The following is a 19,468-nucleotide window of genomic DNA, read 5'->3' on the forward strand; positions in this document are numbered from 1 at the left end:
AGAGTGTCTTGAGGGGATTGGCTGGGTTGTCCAGCAGTGTTGACAGTATCGCCGTCATCCTCCTAACCCCCACTGAGTCCAGAGAGTCTATGGAGCAGCCCAGGACAGAGCTGGCAGTTTGTCCAGCCTCTTTTACTCCCGGCCCGAGATGCCTCCTGCTCAGGAGACCACTCCATAGAAAATGACAGATGAAACCACAGAGTCATAGAAGATCCTGAGGAGTGTCCCCCGAACGCCAAAGAACCTCAGCCTCCTGAGTAGGAAGAGTCTGCTCTGACCCTTCCTATGGAGAGCGTTTGTGTTGTTGCTCCACCAAAACTGTCCAGGCATGATAAAAAGTCTTTGGCGAGGCCCAGGTGATTGTTTTCAATGTGAATATTAAAATCTCCGAATAAAAGCACATTAAGAGAGAGAGCGGACAGCTGGGGAAGCAGAGTGGAGAAGTCGTCTAAATAGTCACTGTGTGGTTTTAGGGGGGGGGGGGGTAGACAACGGCAACAATGGTGGGGGTGGGGCCAGGTAGCAATAAAGCCGAGCATTTAAATGATTTAAATACCGGCACGGTTACTGGAAGCGTTTTCCATTTCACGGGGTGGTGCTATGATCGCAAAATTCCTGACGAACTAGCGAGGCCGCCCGGCTCACCGTGGATTGTCATTGGGACCGGGAGGCGACGCAGACGACAGAGGGAGAGGAAGCAGAAGCGGGGCTGCAGGTCCGGTGTCCTACTAAAGCTACGACATCAGCCCCACAAGCAACCACTGCCAAGTCTCTACCTCATCAACGCCAGATCCGCAGTCCATAATATCGACAATCTGGAATTACAAATCCTGGGAAACCGCTATGTGCGAGACAGCTGTGTGATCATCGTCACGGAATCCTGGCTGCACGCCAAGGTTCCCGACGCTAGCATCCAGCTAGCTGGGCGCTCGCTACATCGCGCGGACCGAACGAGAGACACCGGTAAGAGCAGGGGTGGGGGGCTCTGTGTTTACGTGCATGAGAACTGGTGCAATAACAGCGTGATCGTTGAGAAGCACTCTTCCCCCGACATAGAGTACATGTCCGTTAAATGCCGGCCTTATTTCCTCGCGAGGGAGCTAACAGTAGTGCTCGTCACTGCTGTTTACATCCCTCCTGATGCTAACACTAGCACGGTGCTCTCACTACTCACGTGAGTCATCCATAAACAACAACAGCCCCACCCTGATGGCGTTCACTCAATAGCGGGAGACTTTAATAAGGGCAATTTAAAGACTGTACTCCCAAAGTTCCACCAAGCATGTCAAGTGCCCAACGAGGGGAGACATCACTCTTGACCATGTGGACTCAAACATCAAGCACGGATACAGAGCCTTCCCACTCGCCCCCCTTGGCCAGTCAGAGCACCTGTCCTTGCTGCTCACACCTGCGTACACCCATCTCAGACGCAGATTCAGGCCCACCACAAAGACTGTTAAAACATGGCATGAAACCGCCATGATGAATTACAGGACTGCTTCCAACACACAGACCTCTTTGATCATCAGGACCATGATGTTTACACACAATGTGTACTGGACTACATCAAGTTCTGCATTGAAAATGTGTCCCTGAACAAGTCCATACGGACCTTCCCAAACGCGAAACCCTGGATGTCCAGCCAGGTTCGCCCTCTCCTCAAGGCCCGTGACACTGCCTTCAGGTCAGGTGAGCCCTGTACAGTGTGGCTCGTGCTGACCTGAAAAAAGGCATTAAGCTAGCTATGGGTACATAAAGCAGCGGCGCGAGTAACGTTACCTTCAAGCACCAAAACAATTTGACCGTCGTGAAGCACTCCGCTGATCTTAGCTATATAATGCACAAAGCTGAAACACAACACTGCGCAACTTTGACTGCAACCCGCTGCTTCGAGAAATGAAACTTAACAATCCACGTCAATCCGTCGCACATGAAAACTTCAGTAAAACCGTGTCATATTAGTTAGATGGACTTAAAAATCGAGCTCTTTTGCTTTCTATCATCTTTGAGAAGGGAATTATTGTATGCTTGATAGAAAACTCCATATGTTGACAACTCGTAAACACACTATTCGCCATTGCCACCTTCTCCCCCCACAGGAAAGACACTCTCTCTTTCACCACCCCGTGCCCTCTCCTCCTTACCCCAAGTAACACTGCCCCTTAGCTGTGTGGCATGTGAAGGTTATTACACAAAATAAGACAACAATCTCTGTCTCTTTAAATAAATAAAAATAAAAATACAATTGCTCAATTTAACAGCAAAACATGAAACATTAAATTCAATTACAATATAACATGAATGTATTTTTCCTTTTTTTTTTAAAACTAACTGAGTAAACAGTATGTTGGCTAGTTTATTTAATTCTCCAATACCCTTCATGGAGTGCCTTGAGCAACACGGCTGGAGATGCTCCCCTTTTAGTTAGACTTTAGTCTGCCAGTTGATCTCGACTGTCTAACCATAGAACCTGTTTAACCCTTTTGGCTTGGATCAGTTCCTTAATAGAACTGATTTCCAAGCGCAGTCTTTTTTAAGCAACAAGCTTAGTAGATTTCAAAGCATCCATAAGTGAGTGATTATCGGAAACACAAATTATTGGCACAGGTCGATCAGCACTACCAGCATACAGCTCTGAGAATAAAGTTCACAGAAGAATGGCATTGTCAATTCCCTCAGACATAGCTAGTGTCTCACCTGCTCGTGTACTTCTGACAATTCTCTTAATTTTCTTTTGACTGCCAACAAATGGGAGAAAACTGTCCATTTTCACCCATCAAAACAACAAAGTGCCCACCTTGAGTACCCCCATCAGATAGATTTGCATAAGATGCATCAGTGAATGCAACCAACTTTCCCAAGGGGTTGAAATTTTAACTCAACTGACTTGGTCTTGAGTTTAGATACAAACTTTGTTTGCTTCAATAATTGTCTGTATGGTAGCACATTTGAGGTTTGAAGCCAGATTACTGGCATCAAACATGGCATCAGGTCTGCTCTGTCTTGCAACCCACAAAAGTTGCCCTATTTTTTATCTTAACTGATCTCCCTCCTCTTCAGTGACAGGTGAAGTATGCTCAGATGCACATGATGGAGTGAGATGTAACGGCTGTAAATGGTCAATATATGTGCCCTGGTGTATTTTTATTCCTTTGTCAGAAGTAACAAAACCTACACCCACAAACGAAAAATTAACATGAGCTTCACGATCAACACTGAACTTGACTGAGATGCGCCATGACAGTCATTTCAAACATTTGAGAACGTTTTTCTCATTGTCCAGCCAGTAGAAAACTGCTGGGTCAACTTTGGATACTGTACCTCCTCCATCAATCATTATGTCCTTCACTCTGTTATACCAATACAGAGAGGCATCTGCTAAACCATACACACACTTTTTCAATTTCCAAAGCGTCCCTCCACAGTTGGCTTCAGGAGGAGGTTTGACAAAAATGACGCGAGGCAGTTCCGTACCTTGTAGGAAGGCTGACTTTATGTCCATCGAATGAAGTGTCCACTGTCTTTGACAAATCACAGCGACAAGAATCCTCAGCGACTCTGAGGCACAGGTTGGTGACTCTTCTTGTAGCTCAGAAACTTGCAGCTCCTCAAATCCTCTTGCAACAAGCCTTGCTTTTGGTACTAATCGAGTCACTGTCTCTTTCAGAGTGCATACCCATCGTGTGGATATGTACTTTTGTCCCTTGTCCTCAACTTCCTCAAACACAATTTTTTCTCCAATTCTGTATTTCACTGTTTTTGGCTTTCAAATAAGACATCATTTGTCACAAATATGTCCGTCACATCTTGATCCACCTGGATTTGAAAATCCTCTAATTGTGAAACATCCATCTGATCATTCGTTGATTCCGGCCACTTTCGCAGGCTCAAGCAGCTCAAAATTGTACCAATTTTTATATTTTGGCAGTCGCTTTTCCTGCACATCCTAAAACCTTTGCTGTTTGTTGAATGCTGGTTTCCGAGTTTTTGAATGTTACAATCTAACCAGTCTTGAACTTGATATTTCTCTCATGCTCTTGTCCTTCAGCCCTTGTGTTCGCAAGAGTACATTCTCCATGTACTTGGCATGTGGCTCACCTGCCAGGATGGCCGAGTGGTCTAAGGCGCCGCGTTCAGGACCCAGTCTCCCCAGGAGGCCTGGGTTCGAATCTCGAATTTCCCCATTGTGGGACTAATAAAGGGAATATTATGGATGCCAGGATGGCCGAGTGGTCTAAGGCGCCGCGTTCAGGACCCAGTCTCCCCAGGAGGCCTGGGTTCGAATCTCGAATTTCCCCATTGTGGGACTAATAAAGGGCAAATTATTATTATTATCATTATTATTATTATTATTATTCCAACTCCTCAGCCGCATCAACGGTACACCGTTGCTTATTATTGGTCTTTTCTCACAGTTAATCTGAGAAACATCATCATCATATTCCTAAGCAAACTTCTTCAGTCTGAGTTGATGAACTAACACAGGTGCCTCCACGTCGAACAAAAACAACTGCACCATCCTGTCCAATCACCTCTCCTGGCCCTTTCCATTCTGGACAGTCGATGCGTTTGTAGTAAACCTTGTCACCTTAGTTCATACTTCTCATCTGTGTGACGTAGCCATTTCTTTAGTGCACTACGAATTCTCACAGAAGATTCTGCTTCAGTAAAAGCCTTTCTTGCTGTATGCAGAGCTGAAATATGCTTCACGACCCATTCACTTTTTGTGGTGCCTTCTAGAGCTGGTGCTTTTTCAATCAACACAGAAGGTAGGTTGGGATTCTGTCCGAACGCCACCAGATGTGGGATGTAGCCATGGACACTAGCCATGCAGTTCTTTGCCATCAAAGCCCAATCCATAGCAGTGCTCCAGTTGCATCCAGTGCTTGTCTTCACTTTCATTATAATTTCAGTAAGGGTTCAATTGTGTCGTTCTAATAGCCCATTACTCCAAGGACTACAGGCGGCTGTTGTTTTTACTTCCATGTTAAAATTCTCAGCCATGTCTCTCACTTCTTCAATATTAAACTCCCCACCATTGTCACTTTTAGGGTGGCCATGAACACTTATCCAATCATGAATAAAATGTTTGACGATCTCAGAAGACTTCTTTGTAGTCAGAACACTCCCTGCACTAAAACGAGTGAACTGGTCAATAATATGTAGGTACCATACTCCCGGTTCCAGCTCGTGCAAATCTACAACTGTTTCATTATACGTTGGTGCAAGCGGTAAGCCAACAGCTGGTTTTGGTTTAAGCCTACTAGATTTTTTACATACTCCACATTGACTTACTACATTCAGTAGCAGGTTGGCACAGCCAGAATCCTTGTTCCCAGAACTGCTCAAAAGTCTTTGTAGCTTGTCAGCAGAGGCATGTCCAAATTGTTTGTGAAGTTTCTCTAAAACTTTCATCTTCTCATCGGTTGTCATTTCATCTGTTGTCAGTATTTCTTCCTCAGTAGCTGGCACATGCTCCACATTGGCATTACATTTTCCATCATTGTCCACAGTGCTTACACAGTAATGCCCAGAGCTAGTAAAATCCAGTTTGACAGGTTGGTCGAACATTACTACGTTGTCACGCTCCATGTCCAAAACTGTTCTTGCTCTTTTTAGTGATGACTTACTCATAAGCAGGGGGATTTCAACAGGTACAACTTCAGTTTGTATTTGTATATTACACTTTGTGTGCCCAATTTTCGGAGGTATCTTCACACTTTCCACAGAGTAGACCACTTTTCCATCTCCAAACTTAAATGGTCTGAGACTTTGTTTTTCCTCCTCCAAAATAAATAGCGTAGCCAGAATATGTGCAACAGTGATGTTTATTGTGCAGCCCTTCCAAAGTGCAACACAGTGAAAGGTCCCCAAAAGGTCCAAAAAACCCAGAAAAAAGTGAAAATATCGTAATTTACAAAAATAAGGGTGTCTATATATTTACAAAACCACTGAATGGAGTTCAACCACAACTACCATGTCAGCTACGTTGCAAAATGCATCACTGTCTCGCTCTCCAGCACTACCTTCACTGCAGCACCTCTCTTCCTCTCCCCCCTCTTTCACAAACAACCCCCTCTATATACGCTTCGCCCCTCCCCTTGGGCATCACCTGACATAATTGTCACGCAAAACAAACATATTTAAAAAATGCGGAAGCTCCCCCTCTGTTTGGTCTTCCTCTATGTCGTGTCATGTTGTGTCTGTTGTCTGCCGCGTCTCGTGACTGTTGAGTGTTAACTTGAACGTGCGCGCGTGTGCGTCCATATATGCTTCCATCCATAATAAAACAACAAAGCGTGCACCCTCGGTCGCTCTATTAAAACTGTGACTGAAGTGGTATTGATGTGGTGCCAGGTGGGTGCGTATGTATTAAACGGGATGGAAATGAATGCATCAGTATGGGAATGTGCGGTGCATGCGTGTGCGCAATTGCGTTCCCGGGACCATCCTGTACCGTCCTTATTGACGGAGCTGCTCCGTCACAGTCTCTTTCATAGTATTTGCACTTTTCTTTCCCAATACCGAGCTGTAGTGCTCAAGCCACTGTTGTCCACATACTGTTCTGGTACAAGCAGTATCTATTATAGCTGAGCCAAAACATTCATTCATGAATATTTCTGCATCTGTAGGTGATTCCTTGGTTAGCAGTGTAACATTACACTCTTCAACTTCCGTTTGACGATCCTCAGTTGAGACATTCTCACTTCTGTGTGGGCAGTCTTAAGCCCAGTGAAACGTGCTTTGACACACTGCACATTTTGATCGCCGTCCAAACTTGTCAAGGGGATCTGTACCATTCTGTGGAGTTTTCTGCCGAGTGTTCTTTTGCCAGGCTTTGCCTTTTTTTTCGTTGCTGCTCCGTAGCATACAGTTTCCTGGCTGATGGCATCCGCCGCAGCACTCGCATTTGCGCCAAATATCCTATTCAGTGCCTACTTCATATTAGCAAATGTTAAGTCGCTGCATGCTGTTAAAGCCAGCAGCCTGTCTGTCATCTCCAAGCATGCTGTGTCCAGCAGCTTAAACGCTAAAACAGCATCGGGTAGTTCCGTGTTGTATTTCCGCATTCGTGAATAGCGCTGTTCAAACTCAAAAATATCGTCCGCCATGGAGCCATTCACGTCTTACATAATGCGGTCAAAATTGGAGTAGGCTTCGTATATTCCGTCTTTTTCTTCTTTTGGGAACAGCCCATCAAGTTTGGCAAATGAAGTGTTCATTCCCGTGCCTTGGTTTAAGTCACCTACTGGAATTTCCATCGCTTTTTCTCGCGCCCTACCTGATAGCGCCAAAGCCACCGCGAGGGCTTGCTTCTTTTTTTACAAGTCGGTGACTCTTGTCCATATTACGACTTCATTTTTACAGCTTTCGTAGGGTTTTCCTTCTTCAAACGGTGGCGGAACTCTGTAGTTGCTAACCATCCTCTGCTACCAATGTTAGCTTGAATGAAAACTCCAAATGTTGACAACTCGTAAACACTTTATTCGCCACTGCCACCTTCTCCTCCACAGCAAAGACACTCCTCTTTCACCACCCTGTGCCCTCCCCTCCTTACCCCAAGTAACACTGCCCCCTAGCTATGTGGCATGTGACGGTTATTACACAAAATTAGACAATTATGTCCTCACCCATATATTCATTCCATCTCGCATATATTTCAACATGCATTATATCTCCATTGTAACAACTATTGGGTCACTCTTAAGAGTGTTTATCTGATTGCGAGCCGGAGAAATGCTTGCATTTAAAGAGAAGGAAAAAAATAAAAAGAGAAAAGTACCAACCAAAGAGGAACAAATGTGGCAGTTGGACAGGCAAAGCTCGATGGGGACTCACGTGACGTTGTGCAATCATGGATGGAGTGGAGCGGGCTCGTGGCCTTAGCGAGCGCTCACAAAAGCTGGATTTTCATGGCTTCACCTGCCACGTGCGTGTTGGTGGGTGAGGAACTAGGAATCTAACTATTTGCCACTCCAGAGTCAGAGGGATTGGAAAAATCCCAAACCAACTAAAGTTCACAAAAACTAAATTTGGGAGCCAAAACGCCCTCGAGTTTGTTCTCTGGGGCAATCTTGAAGAGTTGGAGAGAGAGAGTTTGGTTGAAGACAACAAGTCTTAGGTTGAAGAGAGCGAGCGTCATGGGTATAGAGAGAGCATTCGAGACAAAGGCAAGGCCTGTTATCTGCTGGGGACAGGTCGAGGTGTAGACTATCTGCCCCACTCAGCTTCAGATTTCAAGTGAGGTCCAAATATTTTACTTTTGAATACCCATGTCAAGGGTGTAATTGATGCCGTGAGACTTCTCAAACTTCACCGGGTTGTCCAACCATGCGTAGATGCTGCTCATCATTGCGTCCGTGTAGTGTCCACGAAGTCAATCGGATGATTTTTTTCTGAACATGGGTGCGAAAGTATGCACTCTGTAAATTTTTAGCTTAATTCCTGCAAACTTTAGACAATGGACTTTTTTGTACCTGTCAGGGTGTTACATGTGCCTGCCAATTTTCATAAACCAAGGTCAAATGGGCCGGGGTTGGTTTTTATTTTGTTACTCTAGGTAACGCTACAGAGCTATTTTGTTTGTATCGTTTACGACTATAAAATATAAATTTTTTCGCAAGGCCAGGTGAGAATGCAAAGTTTCATAAATTTTCGTGCTGTTTCGTCCATCAAAATCAATGTTTTATTGGCGAAATGTGCGTTTCACCGCCCTCAGCTTTTTTGCAAAAGATTTTGTATTTCAATAGCGTAAAGGCCTAAATACTCTTCTGAGCAAATATGAGGCAGATCTTGTTCACCTGTTAGGAGGAAAAACATCAAAGAATGAAGTTGTAAGAGCCATATTGAGAAATGTTTTCTTTATTTTGAATTCATTATTGTTATCTTTTAAACATTATTTAGATGCATGATGTAACTTCATGAAAGAAGAAATTTTAGTTTAGTATTGCGTGCGTAAGAAGCGGTATTGATTAACTAACGAGCAACACGTGAGCAGTAGTCATGTGACGTGCAGTATAAATGTTGGTCATGTGACATGCCACGAAAACATATTCAGAAGGTCGGTGGTGGTGACAGTTTTTCTGACCGACATCAATTCAAAGACGCGTCAGCGACATCAATCCACGACGCCGATAAGCAACATCAATCCACGACTCTAACAACCGAAACGACAACCACGACACTGATCAACGAGCTCCGGCAACGGCAACCACGATCAGCGACCTCAAACCACGACATTGATCAACGACCTCGACCAGCCTTATGTTTTGTGTTATTGGAAATAATAGTGAACCTGTGAAACGAAGATCCTGAGTTGTAAGTTTTGTCGCGTCAGACTGGTTATTATTAACCCGCTCCTACAGTGGCAAGTAAAACAGAAGGAGTTGCCATTACAGAAGTATTTACTTCTTTTAGCCAGTAGGTGGCGCTACCACTACACTGAAAAATTCACTGAAAATACGTTTTTATTGTCTTCAGGCCTATGCCATTATCAAATGTGAGAAAACTTTACAAGATATTATTGCGTAGTAAAACTTAGAGCACCTTTTGTCATCAAAGCCACGCCAAACTTTGAAGTGAATTCAAAATGCCCGGCTTCCTTTGCAACTTTGCATATGACTCCAAGAAACTTTTATGTACTTGTCTTGGCTTTTGGACATGCATCAAATTTTCAAATAGCTAGGTGAAACATGCATTCGGAGCCCCTTCTTTGAAAATTTTGAGGGGGGTGCTTGGGAGCCATTTTTTAAAATATGAACAATAAACTAATAAAATGTTTTGCCTGGTCTGATGTGATTGCAACGTTTCACGAGTTTTATTAAGGTTTCGTTAACGTTTAAACCTTGAAAATCTGCGTTGTTTTATTGGCTGCGCCCACAGCTTTCCACAAAAAATGACAAATTTCGTATTTTGACATCCTGAAGGCCTGAACACTCGGAGCAAATATAAGGTTCACCTCGTTAACCTGCTCGGAGCAAATCAACGAAAATGACGTGTATTTGCTTTAACCAGTAGGTGGCGCTACCGCTACAATGAAAAATAAATTTGTGCATGTCGGCAGAGATGGACTATGATCGAATATAGGATAGAAGGAGTTGCCCTAATAATTAAAAAAAACAAGCTTGGACTTCATGCCGATGACATCATAGGAACCCCAGACAGGACACCACATTAATGAAACGATTCAAAACATACAGCCACGTATCTGTATATAAGATTCATATATCAAAAACACAGACACTGAAAATACACTACACTCCATCAAATTCAGACAAGAAACCTTTAATTTCAATTGGAATCAAGAAACGCTAAAATATTTGGTGGTCCACATCACCAAAAATCGAACGTCTGTACAAGGTGAAATATGATATTATTAGCGTGAAATTCAAAAAGACATAGAAAGATGGTTTACTTCAACAATAGAGTTAACTCCAGAGATGAAAAGGACAATAATGACTTTTATAGATATTTACAAGTAAGGGATTATTATAGGAAGATGATCAGAATGGATCTCACCAGAGAAATATGGAAGATAACTCAACATTTGATCAAATCATATAAGGTCACCACTTTTTGCATTATAAAAAGCATTGGTAGCAAATAAAAACTCAACCCATTATATAAAGAAGTAGTAATCTGAATTTGGGATAGAAATCACAGAGCAACAATGGCTTGGGATGTGGAAGGCCCAGCAAAGTATATTGTATATGTCCCTTTTATCTGTAAGACTTTGTACATGAATGACTTCAGCAAGGGATTGATATATGATGGACAGAAATATCTGGGGAATATAATGTTCGTGGGAAGTAAAAAAGCCATAACTAGAAACTGGTGTAATGTGGAACCACCTAATCAAGATCAATGGATGGTAATTGTGGAGGAGATCCGCACAATGGAGATAATGACTTTCTGTATGAAACTGCAGGGTACTCGAGACCAGAAATGGGAAAAAGGGACAATGTACAATAATCTAGCGGGAAATAATGATTGCCAAAAGAAAGAAGAGGGAGGGAAACTGAAACGCATTTGAAATGTGGAGCCCTTTGTTCGTGTGGTGTGCCCCCACCCCGCCCCCCGCAGGAACTCCCCTTTACATTCTGTTAAGACTATATTTTCAAATGTGTTAAGGGAAAAGAAAAATCAAAGTGTAAAAAAAAAAAAGAAATGAGATGCTTCTTTGCAAACGTATTTCATGCTGCTGCTGGCGTTGGTGTGTAGTCATTCATCATGCTTTTCTTTGTGTACAAGTACGAATGTGATAGACTCAGTGTGTTAACAAGCATGTGGAACAGGTGAGCCGTGGCCATGACCAATTCATTTTGTAAAGAGAACCACATGAAAGCAGTCTAGCCTCAGCCACAACCACCGACATCTGCTCAGGTCATGCTAGGCGAACAGTAGACCTCCCTAATGGAGCATGTCATTCTCCAACAAGGTGGAATTTCTCAAAAGTGTTTCGATGCAGTGTTAGGGTGTCCAGAAGACGATTGTTGCTCATGTCTGGGTCCCTTTAAAGACCTGAATTGTAGTGGCTGAAATTATACGCTTGGTTGATTTCTGACATCTCATTTTTCGGAAGGTTAAAATTGGGTATAACTAGGTGAATTTATTTTGAAATTCCTTATTCATGTAAATAAAAACACCAAAACATCAACTGTATGGTGAAATAAAATGTTAGAATGCCAATAACGTCCTGGCTTTGTTGTTAGCCTTACCTTTGTTGTTTAGATGGTGTTTCCGTGGATCAGAAGAATCTTTGCTTGCTCTGGTGTCCCTGTTGCATTTAATCTTCAGGCACAGCTGAATTGTGTCTATTTCCGAAACTTCATCCTCCGCAGACTCCTTATCTAAAATGAAATCATAACATTATATGTATTGTACATTTCCTCATGAAGCAATCCCATACAAAAAGTGCAATTATGGACAATACATGACTGCAATGAACATAAAATACAAAATATCGGCTGATCTGATTCGGTTGACCAGATCGGCGTTAAGTCCATGCATACCATACAAAAACTGTGAATATGCATATAACGGTCTAACAATTAATCATTGATCAAATTAATTAGGGCCCGAGCAGCGACCGCTGCGAGGTCCCTATTGTTTTTGTAGAAATTTTTTTTAATTATTTTTTTATTATTATTTTTTTTCTATTTTCCGATCGTTCGATCGCATTTTTGACCCTCTAAACATGCAGGAAAACTCACCAAACTTGGCAGTCTCATCGGGCATGGCGAAAAATTTTATATTTTGGCGTTGTCGCAAACGACGCAAACAAAATGGCTCTCTAGCGCCAACCAGAATGGGAAAAATCTAAGGAAATCCTGGCCCATTTGACCTAGGCCTCCGAAAATTGCCGGGCACGTGTAGTACCCCGGGTTGTACATATATTTCTTTGACGACAAAAGTCTAATATGAACAGGAAGTGAGTTATGAATATTTGAAAGTCGCCCTTTTTTGCACGTTTACAGGGGTCATTCTTTTGCACCCTGATCCTAGAGGGTTCATCCGACTGCCTTAAAATTCCGGCTATACCATCTTAAGACCTGGGACAAACACTGGGACAAAAATCTTTAGTTTCCAAAATACTATATGACGGGGGCGGGGCTTCAAAGTTTTCGCTTATTATTTCCTTCGCCGCAATGGACAAAATGCTTAATAACTCTCCTGCACAAGCTGCTAAAAATCCAAAACTTCACATGTACATAAAGAGTCGGTACCCGAAGACAGCTATATGTTTATATTCCGTTATACACCTTGTGCCACCTAGTGGCGACTAGAAATATAGTTTTTTTACAATTTAACGAACTGCACAGAGCCCTTTAAATAAATCCCACTTAAAATGGGTCAGAACAGACTCAAGACATTGATCTTACCCCATACCAAATTTTGTGACTTTTCGCAAAGTCTGATTATTCACGGGCGGCACGGTGGCCGACTGGTTAGCACAATGGCCTCACAGTGAGAGACAGCATCGGGCGTGGGTACGATCCCAGCTCCGGCCATCCTGTGTGGAGTTTGCATGTTCTCCCCGTGCTTGCGTGGGTTTCCTCCGGTTTTCTGCCACATTCCAAAAACATGCATTGCAGGCGGATTGGACACTCTAAATTGCCCCTAGGTATGAGTGTGAGCGCGGATGGTTGTTCGTCTTTGTTTGCCCTGCAATTGGCTGGCAACCAGTTCAGGGGGTCCCCCGCCTACTGCCCGAAGATAGCTGGGATAGGCTCCAGCACCCCCCGCGACCCTAGTGAGGAGAAGCGGTACTGAAGATGGATGGATGGATGATTATTCACCGTGGAAACAAAAGCTCCAGCAACATGACTCAGATGATCCTATCCTGTTGAAACTTTTCACATTCGAGGATATCCCAGCCCTTGACACATCTACCAACTTATATTTAATTGTAGTGGTAGCGCAACCAACTGGTTAAAGAAAATACTAATTATTTTTGTTGATGTTTTTCTCCGAGCAGGTTAACAAGGTCGCCCTCATATTTGCTCGGATGAGTGTTTAGGCCTTCAGGATGTCATAATATAAATATCGTCGATTTTTGTGAAAAGCTTGGCACAGTTTGCCGATAAAACAACGCTGATTTTGAGGTTCTAAATATGAACGAAAACTAGTGAAACTTTACACACACATCAGGCCTGAAACAAATCAACATTTTATTAGTTTCTCGTTCAGTTTTTTTTAAAAATGGCACTCTATCGCCCTCTGTTTTTCACCGAGCTTTTTAAAAATTCTATGTAGTATGTAAAAGGCCAAGACCTACAAAAAAGTCTCTTGGAGCCATGAGCAAAATAGCACAGGAAGTCGGCCATTTTGAATTTACTTCACAGGGGGCGTTTCACTTTAATGGACAAAATGCTTTGTAAGAGCCATTTGTTACGTTAACGTATGTTTGCTTTAAACCTCCCACCACTTGGGTGCAGTGTGGTGTCAATTGGCCACAGGGCTATTTAATCAATGGGCTAACAAGACCCAGGGGGTTACTATTGGGGAGGCAAAAAAGTTTTAGACCGTGACCGTGACAAGGTGGAATGAATGGTGTGAGCTGACTTGACGGACAATTGGACGATTTTATTTTGGAAAAGGCGGAACGGACACGCGTCGAAACAACCCAGGCCAGTAGCAACCATAGTGACCGGTTTGATAGGCAAAAGGGTCACTACAATTTAAGTCTAAAACTTTGCTTCGAGCGAATGAAGATACGTTTGCTTCAAAGTGAGGACAGCGCAGCTGAAAAGGAGCGGCGGATCGAATGGCTTTCTGTTCGCCTTGAGGACAACGTTGGACGATTGCTGATGTTTGGACGTCATCTGCCCAAATTGTTTGCTCGTTTGGAATTATTTGGAAGCGCAGCCGCGGCTCTCCAACCAAGGAATTGGAACATCAATACACTTCTATGCCGGCCAACGCCAAGGTATTTGTAGCGCTACATTAATGGCCATATAGTAGATTGCTGTAAATGTGTGCACACAACTTTGCGCATAAAATCCAATGCATTGGTGGTAATTGAGGGAACGTTACGGGGCGCGTTTGCAATTTGAATTAGACTGTGCGCGTGTACAACTTACGGAAGGTTGCACGAGTAAGCGAGTGATCAAAAGGTTTTGTATCAACATAATTATGAGTAGAGAAGAGGACCTCGACAAAGCTGAACTTTGGACTGAGACACCTAAGCAAGATGATTTAGGGATTGAGGAAGGTGGTCCTGTAAAAAAGCAGTCGGTTAAAATGACTGAAAAGGCCTTTTTGGCAAAGATAGAAACACTGCAAAAAGAGAGAAAAAACAAGTTGCAAAGGGCAGCCTCAAGCCTCAAGCAGACAATTATTAATTTGATGGGTGTTAAAGGTTTTGTTTCAGAGGTAAAAAATACGTTTGACAAATACACTAAACTATGTGATGAAGCTGTTGCACATCACGAAGCTTTATTGAAATTTATGCCACTGGAAGAGTGTGAAAGGCAAGAAATGTGGTTTAAAGTAAAAACGCTCGCTATCGATGAATTTGTTTCAGAGGTAAATAAGTGGTTGGGTTGCAATGAATGTTGCTGTCAAAATGAAGGTATGGAGGACAATAATAATGAAATGAAACATCAAAGAATTGAAGGACCTCAGAGCGAGGAAGTCCAAGTGGAACCCCATGACAGCATTTCCAATGTAACTTCCAATACTTCCTCAAAGCGCAGTGGGTCTACTACAACATCTTTACGTCGACTAATGGAGGCAGAACAAGCTGTGATCATGGCGCGTGCTGCTGCACTTAAGAAAAAGCATGCGTTGGAAGAACAAGCAGAGGACATAAGAAGGAAACAGGAACAACTGGAAATAGAAACAGAACTAGCCGCATCTGCTGCAAAATTGCTGACGTTGAAAGACTCTTCATTTAACAGTGTTGCTAGTAAACAAAGCAAACATTCAGATGGAATGTCATCCTACTTGAAATCCCAAACTAATGCAGCACTATTGAACCCAGCGCCGAAGATGGAAGCAACAGCCAGAACACAGGCACATGAACCAAATATGAATCTCAGTAGTCAAGCAGCACCGCATTCTCAAAGCATCAGAGATCGAACCAGGATGCAAGCATGGCAAACATCTGCAACACAGGAAACCCAGTCAAATATAAATCCCAGTGCTCAAGTTGCACTCCCGTTGCAAAACAACGATGAACTCTACAGGCTGTTATACAAGCAAAACGAAATAACAGCACTTTTAGCACAAACACAAAGTTCCCAGTTGCTACCGCGCAGAGAAGTGCCTTCTCCCTCTACAATTTCGGACTTTTATGAGAACCTTTGAACGTTGTGTGGAAGCAAAGGTGCAAAGGGAGGACTGGTTATTCTATTTGGAACAATACACTGGGGGCCAGCCTAAAGAACTAGTTCACAGCTGCCAACACCTACCACCGGACAGAGCCTATGATGCAGCCAAAACCCTACTCATTAAACATTTTGGAAATGAATTGAAAATCACAGCCGCCTATGTGAATAAAATAACACAATGGCCTACTGTAAAGGCAGAGGATAAAAAGGGGCTACAAGACTATGCATTGTGCTTGGCCGAATGCTGCAATGCAATGAAAGAACTCCGATATTTGGATGAACTCAATATGCCAGCAAACATGAAACTAATAACACAGAAGCTTCCTTATAAACTCAGAGAGCGTTGGAGAGAGAGGGCATGCAGCATCTATGAAACGCAAGATCATAGGGCAGGTTTCAAGGACATTGTAAGATTTGTTGAATATCAAGTCAAGATCATTTCGGATCCAATCTTTGGTGATATCCAAAACACCACAATTGACACAAACAGGGGCAACAAAACTCAAGCAAGCAAGGCATATTTGCAACAAAAATCACAATCCAGGGTAAACACCTTTGCAACTGCTGTTATGTCCAATGAAGAAGCTGCGGGTACAAACAATAGAAATGTACAAACTCAAACACAAAGTGCGCTGCCTACAACTGATAACAATCGCTGTTTGTATTGTACACGACGACATGCATTGGATCAATGTTCAGAATTGAAAAGGAAACCTCATAGAGAGAAGTTGGACTTTCTTAAGGCGAAAGGAGTGTGCTTTTCGGCTGCCTGCACACAGGGCACATGAGCAAGGACTGCAGTAACCGCATATCGTGCAAAATATGCAACCAAAATCACCCCAGTGTTCTCCATATTGAAAAAAGGGAAAGAAGTGAAGAGGAAAAGCGGCCAAAAGGACAGCCACAGGGAGCACCAGTGAGTGGCACAAGTGTTTCCACGTGTGGACATACAGGGGCCGGCGGCACTAATGGCATTCTGTCAATCTTACCTGTTAATGTCAAATCTACAAAAGGAAACAAAGTGGTTCAAACATACGCTTTTTTGGATCCAGGGAGTACTGATACTTTCTGCTCCGAAAGTTTAAAGGAAAAACTAAACCTCAAAGGCAAAGGAACCAATATTCATATACGAACTATGACCCACAACACCACTATGCCAAGCTACATGATTGAAGGCTTGGAAATATGTGGTCTGAACAACAACCATTATTATCAGCTTCCCACCACATTCACACAGAAACAAATGCCAGTATCGGTAGACAATTTAATCAGCGAAAGGGAGTTAAAGAAATGGTCTTATCTTAAGGATGCGCACATTCCTTGTATCAGCGCTAATGTTGATTTGTTGATTGGCACAAGCGCCTCAAAGGTAATGGAACCCTGGTGATCAACAGTCGCGGCGAGGGACCGTATGCTGTTAGAACTCTTCATGGCTGGGTGATTAATGGACCTCTACAGGGAAATAGTGCAACACAGTGTGAGAATGGCCACCCTCTGGCACTGGTTAATAGAATCAGTGTTGACCGACTCCAACAGTTGTTGATAAATCAATACAATCAGGAATTCAATGAAACATCTTACAATGACAAAGATGGTCAGTAAATGAAAGGAGATTCATTGAAACAATGGAAAGTTCTGTCCAATTTAAAGATGGTCATTACATGACAAAACTGCCTTTTAAGGATCAAAATGTGAAAATGCCAAATAATATTTCTGTGGCCAAGCAACGTGTTGGATCACTCAAAAGAAGACTTCAGAAGGATAAAGGTTTTCACAAGGAATATTCAACTTTCCTATCTGATGTCATTGGAATGGGATACGCAGAAAGGGTTCCAGAGGAACAATTAGAGCGTGCTGAAGGGAAAATTTGGTATCTCCCTCACCAGGCGTGAGTAAGACGGCAGTAACTCTCTCCACTCAAAACTTTGCCTCAAGCCATTAAATCGCCAACCCACCGCACCGAAGCCTAAACTCCAAGCAGCTAACTAAAGACTTTCCTCACAATGCCTCCAAAACAACTAAAGCAATCAAACAAGGACCGCGATGCAGCAGAATTGTGCAATGCCACGCCTCATCTTAACGCCTGTCCCAACTTTGGCAACGACGGTGCAAATGCTCATGCTAGTCCCTCAACTACCGCTGTTAACGGAGACTTTGCTTAAAAGTATCTCAGCGGCTGTGGCCGAGCAAGGACAGAGTATTCTAAAATCTGTGAATGAGACAATGGGGAAGCTCGAAGCGAAAATGGATGACATGGTGAAGCGCATTGACGATGCTGTTGCCACTACAGCTGCACTTGTTGCACGCCAAATGGAGGCTGAAACACGCGTTTCTCGCTTGGAGGACGATATGGTTCCGATAAAAAAGCAAATCGATGCTTTGGAGAAAACTAACAAGGATCTCCGGGCCAAAGTAACTGACCTGGAAGGTCGACAAAGACAGAAGAACATCAGGCTGCTAAACCTAAATGAGTCAATTGAAGGGGGAGACCCGCTCGAATTTTTCGAGGGGTTTATTCCCAATCTACTGCAGCTACCTGTCGCGTCTGTGGCCATCGAGAGTGCCCATCGGGCTTTTGGAATACCTGGTGTTGGTCGTCCACGCCCCGTTGTGGTGAAACTTCGGCGCTCTCGAGACGTCTCCATTGTGTTTGCGGCTGTGAAACGCCTTGGGAATCTTCAGCATGAGGGGCGTCCAGTGCGAATTACCCGTGACATTCCACCTGATGTCCGGGCTGCGAGGCGAGCCTTCAATACCGTGCGCGCGAAGCTCATCAAAAAAAATACTCGCTTCAGAATGGCATATCCTGCGATCCTGTCCTTCAAAACAAATGGAGTACTGAAAACATTTAAGGATCCGAACCAGGCTGAAGCTTTCCTCTTAACCATCCCGTAACTGGTAGAGTAGCCTATGTCTCTGTGAATATTGTCACCGGTGTTGAGTACTCATTTGCCCCTCAGAACTGATTGAACTGTGATATTGTATAATATGGGCTAAACTTTCCTTGTTATATGGCGACACAATATATGGAGAGTATGACAACAACTAAGCTTGAGTGGTAGTTCGAGGTTATGTTTTGTGTAATTTTATTTTTATATTCTTATCTTAATTCACATGGTGATCAAATAAACATTAGTAAGGTGCTAGGCTCAATTAATGTTCTGTATAAGTTAAAATATATATATGTATGTATGTATGTATATATATGTGTATATATATATATATATATATATATATATGTGTGTATGTATGTATATATATATATATATATATATATATATATATGTATATATAAAAAGATATGGGATTAATTGATATAAATTGTAGTAGAGAGTATGATAAATTTGAACAGTACCATCATGACACTCTAAATTGTACCTGTGAACACTATAACCCTGAAGATCTAAAACAAAATGATTTTTCATTTTCAGTCATGCACCTAAATATACGAAGTCTTAAAAAACAACACGATGAGCTGGTTTCGTTGCTTGCCAGTACAGCCACAAATTTTGATGTTATTGCATGTAGCGAAACTTGGATGAATGACCAAACATATATAGATATTTATAACTTAGATGGATACATATTGCACTACAAGAATAGAATTGGTAAAATGGGTGGGGGGGTTTGCCTTT

General features: G+C 42.8%; 1 protein-coding gene across 3 annotated transcripts in view; it reads right to left on the reverse strand.

Moving 5' to 3' along the window:
• The window catches only part of polr1c (RNA polymerase I and III subunit C), a 71,726-nt gene that overhangs the window by 34,613 nt on the left and 17,645 nt on the right, over positions 1-19,468 (reverse strand). For all 3 annotated transcript variants that reach the window (XR_015845062.1, XR_015845061.1, XM_088304641.1), the window contains exon 4: positions 11,718-11,849. Coding sequence is in view for 1 of the 3 variants with exons in the window: in XM_088304641.1 (XP_088160767.1) it covers positions 11,718-11,849 (132 nt within the window). In the remaining 2 variants the exon portion in view is untranslated. The remainder of the gene's footprint in view (positions 1-11,717; positions 11,850-19,468) is intronic.

Source organism: Idiotropiscis lumnitzeri, chromosome 9 (genome assembly GCF_059441095.1).
Source record: "Idiotropiscis lumnitzeri isolate Australia: NSW breed Sydney's pygmy pipehorse chromosome 9, RoL_Ilum_1.0, whole genome shotgun sequence".
In the NCBI taxonomy this organism is placed as follows: Eukaryota; Metazoa; Chordata; class Actinopteri; order Syngnathiformes; family Syngnathidae; genus Idiotropiscis; species Idiotropiscis lumnitzeri.